Below are 14,014 nucleotides of genomic sequence, written 5' to 3'. Positions count from 1 at the left end.
AGTCCTTCCGATGAACACCCAGAACTGATTTCCTTTAGGATAGACTGGTTCGATTTCCTTGCAGCCCAAGGGACTCTCAAGAGTCTTCTTCAACACCACAGTTCAAAAACATCCATTCTTCCGCACTCAGCTTTCTTTATAGTTCACCTATATATTCTGTGGTCCACACCCCTCCGCTCTGCTCACTGGATGCCGATCCAAGGGGACCCAGGAGCGCACGAAATGGCCGTTCCCAGCCGCAATGACAACCCCGTAAGCACAACTGGGAACCGCCCCCCCCCACCCCCCCGCCCGCCACGACCCGATCCCCGCCCCGCGCCGCCTGGGTTCGCCCCGCCCAGGAAAATAATTTTTTAAAGGTATTGGTAGCTCACTAAATCTCTGGGGAGGCCAGGGAGTTGGCATTGGAAGCTGGGTAACTAGGAAGTGTGCCTAACCACATGGGGGGGCTGTCCTAGAGACGACCCCACAGCCACTGTGGTACCGGATATGAATGTCTCGTCACTGCTGCCTCCAGCATCCTGAGCCCTCCACCACTACTGTGCCAGATAAATGCTCAGGGTCTGCTTCTTTAGAACTGAGGTCCTGAACTACTGTGTGCAGTTAATAGAACCTGGGTCACAGGCCTTTACCTCAGCCACAAGGGAGGCTGGAAAAGCAGGTGAAGTCATTGGAATTAAGTTCTTCTGTGTATAACTAAATAATAATAGTGGCTTATAGACTTCCCTCGGAGAAGGCGATGGCTCCCCACTCCAGTACTCTTGCCTGGAAAACCCTATGGACGGAGAAGCCTGGTAGGCTGCAGTCCATGGGGTTGCTAGGAGTCGGATACCACTGAGCGACTTGACTTTCACTTTTCACTTTCATGCATTGGAGAAGGAAATGGCAACCCACTCCAGTGTTCTTGCCTGGAGAATCCCAGGGACGGGGGAGCCTTGTGGGCTGCCGTCTATGGGGTCGCACAGAGTCGGACACAACTGAAGTGACTTAGCAGCAGCAGCAGCATAGACTTCCCTGGCAGTCCAGTGATCAGAAGTCCACCTACCAGTACAGGGGACATGGGTGTGATCCCTGGTCTGGGAAGATGTCACATGCTGCAGGGCAACTGAGTCTGTATGCCACAACTACTGAGCCTGAGCTCTAGGGTCCAGAAGCTGCAACAAGAGAAGCCACCGCAAGGAGAAGCCTGCACACTGCAACTATCACCACAACTAGAGAAAGCCCACGCACAGCCACAAAGACTGCACAGCCAGAAATTATATATATATATATATGTGTGTATATATATATATATATATATATATATATATATATATATATAAAAACAGTGGCTTAAATAGGACAGGAGTTTATTTCTCATGTGAAAAGATCTCTGGAGGTAGACAGTTAAGCACTAGGAATGCTGGCTTCATAGTAGTCTTAATGACTTAGCTTTTTAACTTTATACTTCATCATCCTGAATGGGTGTTTTCCATTCTCTATGTCACTTCATAGACAAAACAGCTGCTAAAGCCCTGTCACATTTGCTTTGCAAACAGCCGGAGGGAGAAAGACGAGTGGCTCTTGCTCTTTCCCTCTTACAGAAAAACTTTCTGGAAGTAACATATAACACTTCTATTTATATCTCATTAGCTAGAACTTCTGGAGAAGGCAATGGCACCCCACTCCAGTACTTTTGCCTGGAAAATCCCATGGACAGAGGAGCCTGGCAGGCTGAAGTCCATGGGGTCACTAGGAGTCAGACATGACCGAGCGACTTCACTTTCACTTTTCACTTTCATGCATTGGAGAAGGAAATGGCAACCCACTTCAGTGTTCTTGCCAGGAGAATCCCAGGGACGGGGGAGCCTGGTGGGCTGCCGTCTATGGGGTCGCACAGAGTCGGACACGACTGAAGCGACTTAGCAGCAGCAGCAACAGCAGCTAGAACTTCATCATTTTGGAAATGACATCTTCTGCCTGGGAAGTAACATGCCCAGCAGGAGTGGAGGTTCTGTGACAACAGAAGATGGGGACATGGATATCGAGAGTCAACTAGCAGTCTTCCACCTGGGGGAGGTGGGACCTGTAGTGTGAGAAATTCCCCACCTGTGGGAAGGATGTTTAAAAGATGCAGAGGACAGATGCCGAACAGAAACATCCTTTTGCACATGTGTGTTTCCAGTCATCACTACCATCACCACAACAGGATACTCACGCCTACCGTAATACAACCATCCCTGTATGAACAAAAATACATCCACCCTCTTTCACCAAAACAGGGACAACCCAGTGTCATTAACTACTGCATCCAGCTCCAAGTCTGGCATTTTGGGATAACACTTATGTTGATATTCTGAAAATGCCAGACTAAAGCACAATGTCAATGACTCCCAATTCAGTCCATATGAAATATTAAGGGAATGGGAGGTAGAAAAAAGGCAAAATTAGAAGAGCTCTGTAATTTAATAGAAAACAGCCTACACTCATATTTGCAAATAAGCTGTTTTGCCTTTATTTACCACGCATATAGGGGCTTCCCAGGCGGCTCAGTGGTAAAGAATCCGTCTGCCAATACAGGAGATGTGGGTTCAATCCATGGGTTGGGAAGATGCCCTGGAGGAGGAAATGGCAACCCACTCCAGTATTCTTCCCTGGAAAAATCCCATGGACAGAGGAGACTGGCAGGCCACAGTCCACAGGGACATGATTGAGCACTTGTTTTTTTGTTTTTTATCACACATATGCCCTTCTATGGTGAGAGATTCCAAAGAGATACTGCATAATAAAGCTTTTACACTAACCATCGATATCTGTAAACTAAAGTTATTCCCTGGGTTGGCTCTTGCGTCCATCCCTCTGGTGACCTCACTTTCAGGTTCACTGTTAACCCACTTTCTTAGTCTACCACCTGACTGATGACAGACACACAGAGACCAGCCTGCTCTGTATAGCAACTCAAGACCTGGAAGCAAAGAAGAAGGTCCAGTCCTGGTGGATCCCATAACAAGTCTTCCAGAATATGCCCATGATACTATTCCTGTTAATCAGACCTGGCTTTTCCCAACTCTTCCCAACACAATCCCCTGACAAAGCACAGTCCTGTCTAAAAGACCCAGCAGCCACTCTGCATTTCCTACATTCTACTTTTCTTCCCATTTTAAACATAATTCTGGAAAGAAGCAGATAGGGTTTCAGTCATGGTTTACAAAAATCTGTTAGTACTATTGGAAACATTACACCACAGAAGATAAAATACAGATCTAGCCTCATTTTCCCTCAAACGTCTCACCCAGCATGCAAATTATCCTGTTGGTTCTAGTCCCACGTCTCCCCACCACTGTAAACACCCCTTCTAGTGACAATACCTCAGGTTGGCCCTCTGTCTCTATGTGTCTTCTGCACAGCAGCACCTGTTCATTTGAAATTCAAACATACATACGTCTATTTAATCTTTTCTTCTGGGTTTAAATCTCACGTGTGACACACCTATAATTATTTCTATTGAAAATCCTCCCCAAACACAAAGAGCTCATACCTGCTGGTCCTCAGAGATGTTTCATTACAATCTGGCCTAAGCAAGCAGCAGACCAGACCATAAAATCTCATTACCCACTCTCCAGCCTCAGAGTTCTTGGCTGATCTCTGGCACCTCCCTGAACCTGATCTTCCGTGCTCCGTCCAAGCACTTCTGCCATCTACTTCAAGAACAGGGCATTCTGTGCTGTGTTTTATCTCCCAACCAGAACAGAGTGAAATTCTTAAGGCTCCTTGAGACCATTAAGTACTTTTCTGAAGCAAACTCTTCTTTATTCTTTCCATTTTCATTAGAAGGGAATCAATGCATTGTTGTGCCTACTTTGAGTCAGGCTCTACACAAGCTTCAAATAAAATTTGCTTAAGTCACAGTCCCTGCTCTCAGGCAACATATTGTTCAATGGCAGAGATAGACATTTAAGCCAGCAACTAGAGTTCAGTACGTGCTGACAGAGGAAAACATTGACTCCTATAGGAACAGGGATTTAAAGTCAGTGCACTGAAATTAGCTGGGTGGAAGGTGGAGGAATGTCACTCAAGTGAAACCAAATCTCAGTGGCTTAATGCATGTTTATTTCTTGCTCACCTTTTCTGTCCACTGCAGTCAACAGCCCCTGGTTTTCCTGGTCTGTCAGAGACCCAGACTGATGGAGGCTTCCACAGCAGTCTGAAGTAGATATATTCACTCGCACGGTGGCTTTTAAATTTTTGCCCAGAAAACGTGTAATTTCCACTGCATTTAATTGGCCAAAACAAGTCAGAATGTTACATGTAAGTTCAAGAGGGAAGTGACACTTCTCTAAAAGGGAAACAATCATAAATCATTGGTGACAATCACTAATACTTCCCAGAGGGATTATCAGTTGTGGCTCCCCCCAGATAGGGGCTTCTCAGCTTACCTTAGATGGTGAATAGGCATTTGGCAGGCTTAGCCGGCCAGAACAAAAGCATTCCAGGCAGAGAGAACAGCAAGTGCAAAAGCGTGAAGAAAACGGAACATGGTGCTTTTAGATAATTTGTAAGTTTATGTAACATTCATCCATTCTAAATGCTTTAGAAATACTGGCCTATTCCTGACAAGGTCCAGTGGGCGTTGGGTGGGGTGGCGGGGGAGGGGGCAGTTCGTTTGTCAGAGAAGGCACAGGAGGCCAGAAGTTTACTGTAGCAAGGCTGGGATCCCAACCCAGGCAGCCTGACTCTGGAGTCTAGGGTATTCAGAAAAGCTAGAACCCAATGCTGCAGGGAAAGGGACGTACATCTGCCAAGAGATGTAGCTGGAGAGGAAGCAGAGGTCAGGCTATGGTTTTGCAAAATGAAGAAGACTGTCTTTTTCTGAAGGCCTACCATATTCAAGCAGCAGTGATGTAAGCAAACTTACACATTAGGAAAATCACTGGCTAAATGTTACTTCCTCCCTCCTCTACCATCCACCTGGACTCCTTAAATCCCTTTGATCCACATGGCTTACTGTACCACCTAGTCCTGCAGCTGAGGGATAAGGAAAATGCAATTTCTGTACCAAGTCCAGGTGTTTTAATAAGCTGTTAAACTACTTTTAAAGGCAGATCCATTTCTGTACACATCACCTATCCCATCCATGAAATAACTCTACAGATTTTTCTTGACTCACATAAGCCATTTTCTTCTGAACTGGAAATGCCTTTATCTAGCTGCTCAATAATGAATACAAATGAAGTTCTCTACTTTTGGGGGAACTTCTCCACCACATTCAGCTATCACAAGTTTTTTGTTTTAAGAACTTCTTACTGATGCTACTTGCACAAACCCATCACTAGTCGACTAGTTTCACACTTGTGCGATCTCTGTGCCTCTGGGGTGACAGGGTGTCCACTTTCCTTCTTTGCTTGAAGGCAGACATTGTGAGAGCATTCTCTCCTTGCCCATCTTAGAACTAGAGTCAGGGGCAGTTGGGACGTGGGGGAGCCACATCTCTCCATTGTATTACTTTTGCTGTGGTTTATTAGAAGTCATAGGTCCTGCCCACACTCAAAGGGAGAGGATTTCATAAGAGCCTGAGTACAAGAAGGTGGGATTATGAGGGCCATTTTAAAGTCTGTTCACCACAGGGAAGAGGCAAAGAAATGGGAAACTGGCCCTTCAGTCCCTGGAGAAATGAGTCCTGGGAAAAAGTGTCCACCAGCAAGAAATCCTTGTCAGTTTCCCAAGCTTTTCCAATACTTTATAAACTGTAAATTTGTTCATCTGAAAAATGGTCCTCTTACTGGTATAAATTTCAATTTCTTGAATTATAAACATCTTTTAAACTTTTGGGCCATCAATATTTCTATTTCCATAAATCATCTGTCCATAGCTTTTGTTCACTTTTAAAAAACTGAGTTACCTCCATAGTGATATCATCTCACACCAGTCAGAACGTCATCATTAAAAGTCTACATATAATAAATGCTGAAGAGGGTGTAGAGAAATGGGAACCGACCTGCACTATTGGTGGGAATATAAATTGGTGCAGCCAATATGGAGAACAGCATGAAAGTGAAAGTGTTAGTAGTTCAGTTGTCTCCAAGTCTCTGTAACCACATGGACTGTCGTCCACCAGGCTCCTCTGTCCATGCAATTCTCCAGTCAAGAATACTGGAGTGGGTGGCCGTTCCCTTCTCCAGGGGATCTTCCCAACACAGGGATCAAACCCCATCTCCTGCATCGCAGATTCTTCACTGTCTGAGCCACCAGGGAAGCCCAGAGAACAGTATAGAGGTTCCTTAAAAACCTAAAAATAGAGCTGCAATATGATCCAGCAATATTACTCCTGGGTACACACCCAGAAAAGATGAAATTTCTACTTTGAAAAGATACATGCACCTCAATGCTCCTAGCAGCACTATTTACAACAGCCAAGACATGGACACAAACTAAATTCCACTGACAGATGAATGGATGAAAAAGATGTAGTACATATACATGGTGGAATATTACTCAAAGAATGAAACACTGTTTGCAGCAATGTGGATGGACCTAGAGATTATCATACTAAGTCAGAGAAAGACCAATATCATATAATTTCACTTACATGTGCTGCTGCTGCTGCTGTATGTACATCTAAAAAATTGATACAAATGAACATAGAAAATAAATTTATGGTTACCAAAGGGAAAAGGTGGGGGCAATGGCGGGGAATAGATTAAGAGTTTGGGATTAACTGACAGACACTATATATAAAATAAATAATAAGGACCTACTGTATGGCACAAGGAATTATGTTAGTTTAAAAAAATATCTGGAATACCTTAATGATTTCAGTTCAGTTCAGTCACTCAGTCGTGTCCAACTCTTGGCGACCCCATGAACCACAGCATGCCAGGCCTCCCTGTCAATCACCAACTCCCGGAGTTTACCCAAACTCATGTCCATTGAGTGGGTGATGCCATCTAACCATCTCATCCTCTGTCGTCCTTCTCCTGCCTTCAATCTTTCCTAACATCGGGGCTTTTCAAATGAGTCAGCTCTTCGCATCAGGTGGCCAAAATATTGGAGTTTCAGCTTCAACATCAGTCCTTCCAATGAATATTCAGGACTGATTTCCTTTAGGATGGACTGAGTTGGATCTCCTTGCAGTCCAAGGGACTCTCAAGAGTCTTCTTTAACACCACAGTTCAAAAGAATCAATTCTTTGGCACTCAGCTTTCTTTATAGTCCAACTCTCACATCCATACATGACTACTGGAAAAACCATCACCTTGACTAGAGTTCTTTATATAATAGTCTCTATACTGGTCTTTTCAGAGAAGGCGATGGCAACCCACTCCAGTACCCTTGCCTGGAAAATCCCATGGACGCAGGAGCCTGGTAGGTTGCAGTCCATGGGGTCGCTAGGAGTCGGACACGACTGAGCGACTTCACTTTCACGCATTGGAGAAGGAAATGGCAACCCACTCCAGTGTTCTTGCCTGGAGAATCCCAGGGATGGGGGAGCCTGGTGGGCTGCCGTCTCTGGAGTCGCACAGAGTCGGACACAACTGAAGCAACTTAGCAGCAGCAGAAGCATACTGGTCTTTTATCTCATTTGCCATTTAATTTTTCTTAGTTATCCCTTGTCATAAAAAATCTTTACAATCTGGAGTAACGGTAAATCTGTAAAATCTTTCCCTTTATAGCTTTTAAAATGGTGTATTTAGAGAAACTTTTTCTTCCCTATGATCACAAAATTTCATACATTTTCATTAATACTTCTAGAGCTTTAACATTGGGCCTTAAACTCCAGATGAATTAATTTTAGTGAATAGCATAATGTAGGAGTCCATTATTTTTAATTGCTAAGTAACTGTCCTATTCCTATAAATGGGTTAGTCCACCAGTTTGAAGTATCTTTATCACATACACAAGGGTCTGTTTCTGATCTCCAGTTGAGTCCATAGTACCACACAATTTTACTTGAAATCTTCCACAACTACCCCCACAATTTTACTTGAAATCTTCCCAAATCTACCACACACCTTTACTTGAAGACTTCACCAAGTCTTTACAGGGGGTACAGTCTCATTTAACAACCTGTTATCTACAGCTGTGAAATCTCACCTTACTCTCAAGGTCTGGGCAAGAGCCTCTAGCTCTTGAACTCAGGTGTGGGGTAGGCGAACGCCAATTTGCAGTGATTTAATTCACATGTCCTTACTCCCCTTCGGCCTTTATTCCCAACAGAAATCAAGCTAGACACCAGTAGCCTGAATGCTATTTATTGAAAAGAGCAGGAAAGAGGGAGTACAAGTACCCTAGAGACGGAATGGAACAAAAAAAGGAGTACAAGTCTGCCTCCTGCTCAGCAGATTCTCCTGTTGCCCCACTGGGCCATCTTGTTGTTGACAGGCATCTTAAGGAAGCGGTCAGACTGCATGTAGGTAGCTATTTTCTCCAAAGCCTGAAAGGAAAGCACACCAAATCTTATAAAGACTCTAACCCAGGCCAAAAGACCCATTTCAAAACAGTAGCACTCGCATGCTGCCTGACTCCACCCCCATGTCCCTCATCCCCACCACTTCTTATAGACAGTGCCCTCCCAAGACTTAAAGTTTAGAGGTGTCAACCACTGATCCCTTTAGGCAAAAGTTGGTGTTAGGCAAGAATATACAACAATGGGGTCCCTTGAGGGCCCAGGGCAGCCTGTGTTTTTTAAGAGAAAGGTGCAAGGGGCATCACCTCAAAACGGCACATGAAAGCCTTCAGATTCGGAAATTCATCCAGGCACTTGGGCTCAAACATACGGTTCTGATCTAAGACATCATAGGTGAGGAAATCCACAAAGGTGAGCTACAGGGACAATAAGATCATCAGGTCTGGGGAGTTCATTAATACCTGCAGAGGCAGCAAAGGATCCCCTCCCTTCCCTTTCTTCTACCTTTTCCCCTGCAAACCATGAGTATTTCCCCAAGAACAAGGAGAACTGTTTCAGTTGTCCAGGTAGCTGTTCCAAGTACTGAGGCTTCAGCTTGTCCTGGGGGAGAAGTAAAAGCAAAGTGAGAACAGCTGCGATCATCTCCATGAATCAGGGCATGGGCCAGTGATGGACACTTAGCAGCCCTTTCTCCAGGTGCCTTCCTCTCCATGCTTTCAGGGAGAGGTGGCAGATGGAGAGGGATGTGGAAAGAAGAAGGGCCAACACCAGAGTTACATGACAAACCAATCCTCCAGAAATAAGAGTTCTGTTTCTTATTCTGACAGACTTGGTGGGAAGGTAGCAGCAGTAGAGTGGGGCAGATTTAACCGTTGAGTTCCTAAAGGCACCTTGTTCTTGATGCCTTCCTGTTCAGGAAACTCACGTGGTCAGGGTTGTAGCAGAGTTGTACCAGTTGCATGCGAAAATCCATTATTTGGTTCTCCATGATGTCCACTCGAATCCTTTCCTCTTCAGTGTCACCGCCTGTAGGCCAAATGACAGGAAATCACCCTTGGCCTTATCCATTCCCAGGTGAGCTGCCCTCACAACACCAGCCCTACCCCACTCACACATATTGTGCTTGCGGGCGATGTAGCGCAAGATGGCATTGCTCTGGGTCAGCCTGTTCTTACCGTCCATGAGATAGGGCAGCTGGAAAGAAAAGGACAGGCCAAATGAACAACCTCTCTCTTGCCTCCCTGCCTCTCTCTCCTGGGAAAGAAGACTTGCAGGGAAGAGAACAGTAGAGAAAAAATGCTGTGTTAGAAGAAAGAAGAAAGAAAGTAAAAGGTAGCAACTGAGTCTACACTTGATTCTAGACAGGGGTGCTTTACTGCGTGTGTGTTTGTGTATGGGTATGTGCACGCTATGCACTTTTTCTCTGAATAAGGCTTTTAAATGCATAAAGCAAATTACACATATTACATAATTTATATAACATTAAAAGAACAAAATTTTAAGAGTAATATGTGCCTATGAATGCATTAAATAACAAGAAGATGTAATGACTATCATACTTTCAAAGTATGATAAGTGTAAATAATATTTATTTATATTTGCAACACATGTAATGCAAAAATACCCAGTCACAGGCTTGGCTAATAATCAAGGTTACATTGCCTACATTCACAACAGAAAGAACTGTTAACTTTTAGCTAGTGGTTAGTAGAAATGCAAATGTAATTTTTTCTTCATCCAAGTCTAAGGACACCCTGCATTCTATCTATTCTATCGAGATGAAGAGCCCTTATTCTACAAACCACTAGAGGCGAGAGGAAAGGAGCAAGGATATAGTTGAAGGCCTTCCCTTCTGCCCCCTCTTCTAAAACCACCTACGTTAGGAAAGTCCAGGTCTAGTTTGAATTTCACATCCAGCCACTGGCTCTTATCATAGTCAGGAGCTGTAAGAGAAAGAATGAAGTGGGATCCAACCAGCTTAATATCCCACCTGAGGAGCGTGGAAAGATGTACAGACACACCCTAATTCCAATTCCTCACAAGCATGCTAAGTCGCCTCAGGGTGGCCGACTCTTTACGACCCTGTGGACTGTAGCCTGCCAGGCTCCTCTGTTCATGGGATTCTCCAGGCAAGAACTGGAGTGGGTTGCCATGCCCTCCGCCAGGGGATCTTCCTGACTCAGGGATCAAACCCACATTTCATGTCTCCTGCATTGTCAGGCGGGTTCTTTATCACTAGCGCCACCTGGGAAGCCCAATACCTCACATACCCAGATCCCAAAAGCTTAGCCATTACCATCAGTGTTAAGGCAGAGTTGGGCTACAGCAGGAGGAAAATTCCCAGCTCTCTCCCCACACTAAACACAGCAGACAGCTCCCAGGTGACTGGTGGCAGAAGTCCCACCCGACCTTGGCGTGATGCCACCCTCTGGGCACAATAAGACAGGAACAGTTGGAAGACCTGCTCAGCTCAACGCGGCGTCGCACCGGCACCTAGTGTGGCATTACCTTCCCCGCACGTGTATCTTTTCTCTTCATAGGATGTATCCGTGAACTCCAGGAGCATGCGGATGGCGTGCGCCAGCTGATGGGTCGGGGAAGAGGTGTGGGGGTGGGGAAAGCGCTCCGTCAGCACCTGCGCAGTCCACACCCCCCTCAACATCCTCCACCCCCCACCCGCCAACGTCCCTGCTAGAGCTGCCGAGACGCCGAATCCCGCCGGGATGGGGTGGTTAAGCAGCTCCCGAGACCTACCCCGGGCTGGCTTGCTGCCCTCAGCCCCTCTCCCCCAAGGCCAGCGTCTCCAACGGCGAGGCAGGGGGTCGGTCTCCGCGGCCCCGGAGCTCGCAGGGGGCCGGCCGCGCACCTTTGGCAGCGCGGAGTAGGAGGTTTGGCCTCGGAGACCGCTGACCAAGAGGACCCCCGCTACCTCCGCGTCAGTCGCCCAGACCGAGTGGCTTAGCCGCTGAGACCGCACTCACCCCGCGAATATCCCAGTAACCTAGAACCATAGACTTTGACGAAGCCATGTCGATATCGCCCGTGTGCCTTCGCGCACTGGTGGTAGATGGCTACCGGGAGAGGCTTTATACCCGTCGTAGGTAGGTGGTGCCAACGTGCGCGCCCTGACTCCGCCCCCACCGTCGTCTCGACACCCCCCCCCCACCCCGCCCCCTCCCCACCCTCCGAGTGTCCGCTTGGCCGCGTGCCCGCGCGACTTCTGCAGTTTCTGGCGTTGGGGGAGGATTCTCCCGAGGCTAGACCCGTGAGGAGAATGCCCGGGCCCTGTGATTGAGTCTCTGTACTTTCCGCGCGTGAAGCCGCACTCTGTTTAATAGTTCAGTTAGAGTGGGATGGGGCTGAGCCCTAGCAGTCCAGGCCGTGAGGACCCTGTTACCTAGTTGCCATAAATATTTATCTAGTAGGGATGGGAGGTTTGGGGGTAAGTGGGCAAGCACCAGGAGTCGACAGAGGCTGACCATCAATCAGGGAATCGCTCTCTTTGGCGTGTGTATAGAGTGTGGATGGCGAGGAGTTCTGAGCTACTGGGTAGGTGCCTGGCCTGGCCTCTGCAGCACAGACACTTAGAACACAGAGCCCCTAAACCCCTTAGGCCAGGCATGGGAAAACACATTTCCCCCTAGTTTGGGTGTAGCAAAGATGAAAATTTTTAAAAGGACAGTTCACTAAAAGAAGAAAGGAAAAAAGTACAAATGCGTTGGGACAGATGAATTTATAATTTTTGGATTTCTGCTCCTAAGATAACAGGCCAGTCACAAATTAACTTGGGATATAAGACTAATGCTTATTGAAAACCTATGATATGCTAGTCAATAGTCTAGGTACTTCATGTATGCTAGCTAATTTATTCCAATTTAAGCTTCACAACAACTTTGTGAAGTAGCTGTTACACCAATTTTATAGATTAGCAAGGCGTAGAGAGGTAGGGTGAGTTGCTGTTCTAATTTCAAGTGTCCATGGGTGGCCTAGAATTCAAAACTGCTGCTGCTAAGTCACTTCAGTCGTGTCCGACTCTGTGCGACCCCATAGACATCAGCCTGCCAGGCTCTCCTGCCCCTGGGATTCTCCAGGCAAGAAGAACACTGGAGTGGGTTGCCATTTCCTTCTCCAATGCATGAAAGTGAAAAAGTGAAAGTGAAGTCCCTCAGTCGTGTCCGACTCTTAGCGACCCCATGGACTGCAGCCTACCAGGCTCCTCCATCCATGGGATTTTCCAGGCAAGAGTACTGGAGTGGGGTGCCATTGCCTTCTCCGAGAATTCAAAACTAGGTCTGTGTAATAGCCCGACGTGTGCTAGATCCTCTGCACTTGGATATCCAAACAGTCTCACCTCATCTCAGTCTTTGCTGGGAAATCTGGGGAGACCTGGGTTAAAATACTTTTTTACCTGGTTCTGAAAGTTTTCCCTGTTTTAGGACTCCTTCAGCCCCTTGAAGCCCCAGAAGACAATATGTCAATATCGCCTCTCCTCATTCCCCCAAATTAACTTTGCTATTTAACTTTTGCTCTTGACAGTCAAACCTTAAGGGTCTCACCTTTGTTCTATTTTGTAAGGGAAACTATTTGCTTTCTTATTCAGTGTTACCAGTTAGGAGAGATGATTTTCTGAGGCCAGGAACTTGAGGGAATGAGATAGGCAGGCAAAAAATAGGATATTTTGGCAATGTTAGGGTCATGGACAGATTCAACTGAGTGACTATGGGAAGATCTTGTCTTCTTTTTTTTATTGCAGCATAATTGCTTTATAATGTTGTGTTAGTTTCTGCTGTAAAACAGGGTGAATCAACTACATGTATATAGATCCCCTCTGTCCTGAGCCTCCCTCCCATCCCACCCCCACCTCACCCCTAGGTCATCACTGAGCACCAGGCTGAGCTCCCTGTGTTGTGAGTAGCTTCCCACTAGCTCTCTGTTTTACACGTGATAGTGTAAATATGTCAGTGCTACTCTCTCAGTTCGTCCTGCCCTCTCCTTCCCCACTGTGTCACAAGTCTGTTCTCTACATCTGTGTCTCTATCTGTGCCCTGTAAATAGGTTCATCAGTACCATTTTTCTAGATTCCACATATATGCATTAATGTCTGATATTTTTCTCTTTCTGCCTTTGTATGACAGACTTTAGGTTCATCCACCTCACTACAACTGACTCAGTTTTGTCCCTTTTTATGACTGAGTTATAGTCCTTTCTATCTATGTACCGCAACTTCTTTATCCATTCACCTGTTGATGGACATCTAGGTTGCTTCCATGTTCTGGCTATTGTACTAAGGGAACATCTTAAGGACTCTTAAGGGGCCCTTAACTCACATGTACATCAAACCTTATCTGCAGACTAACTGAATGAAAGTAGAACCTCTGTTATATAAGGAGGGGAGTCTTGTGATTGTTCTGAGATTAAAGAAGGCTATATATCCTAAATATTAGAAGCCACAGATAGTTCAGACTCTTCACTTAACATTTGAGAGGAAAAAGAGAGCCAGAGAGTGAAATGACTTGCCCTGAGTTCACGTAGCCAGTCCAATGTTCCCTATGTTCCACCACTAAAGAGACAAGCTGGGGAGGGGGCCTCAAAATTAGCTCACTGCAACAGGAAGTGACAAAAGTACTAAAA

The 14,014-nt window shown here is 46.0% G+C and overlaps 1 protein-coding gene across 1 annotated transcript; it reads right to left on the bottom strand.

Moving 5' to 3' along the window:
- Window positions 1-8,212: 8,212 nt before the first annotated feature.
- GSTM3 (glutathione S-transferase mu 3) lies at window positions 8,213-11,519 on the bottom strand. The gene is made up of 8 exons (XM_006064974.3): window positions 11,365-11,519; window positions 10,892-10,967; window positions 10,262-10,326; window positions 9,496-9,577; window positions 9,309-9,409; window positions 8,888-8,983; window positions 8,689-8,799; window positions 8,213-8,410 (listed from the first exon to the last, which is right to left on the bottom strand). Exons 1-8 carry the CDS (start codon window positions 11,410-11,412, stop codon window positions 8,312-8,314), a joined length of 678 nt encoding a protein of 225 aa, XP_006065036.1. The 5' UTR covers window positions 11,413-11,519; the 3' UTR covers window positions 8,213-8,311.
- Between the last annotated feature and the right edge of the window lie 2,495 nt (window positions 11,520-14,014).

This window comes from Bubalus bubalis, chromosome 6 (genome assembly GCF_019923935.1).
Source record: "Bubalus bubalis isolate 160015118507 breed Murrah chromosome 6, NDDB_SH_1, whole genome shotgun sequence".
NCBI classification, from domain to species: domain Eukaryota; kingdom Metazoa; phylum Chordata; class Mammalia; order Artiodactyla; family Bovidae; genus Bubalus; species Bubalus bubalis.
This window is presented reverse-complemented; position numbering and strand designations above follow the sequence as displayed.

Excerpts from the sequence above, each read along its gene's own strand:
- GSTM3 (XM_006064974.3), bottom strand. The coding sequence starts at position 11,412 with ATGGCTTCGTCAAAGTCTATGGTTCTAGGTTACTGGGATATTCGCGGG. Across the intron at positions 10,968-11,364 it reads GTTACTGGGATATTCGCGGG|CTGGCGCACGCCATCCGCAT; the intron begins GTGAGTGCGGTC and ends CCGACCCATCAG. Across the intron at positions 9,578-10,261 it reads TAGACCTGGACTTTCCTAAC|CTGCCCTATCTCATGGACGG; the intron begins GTAGGTGGTTTT and ends TTTTCTTTCCAG.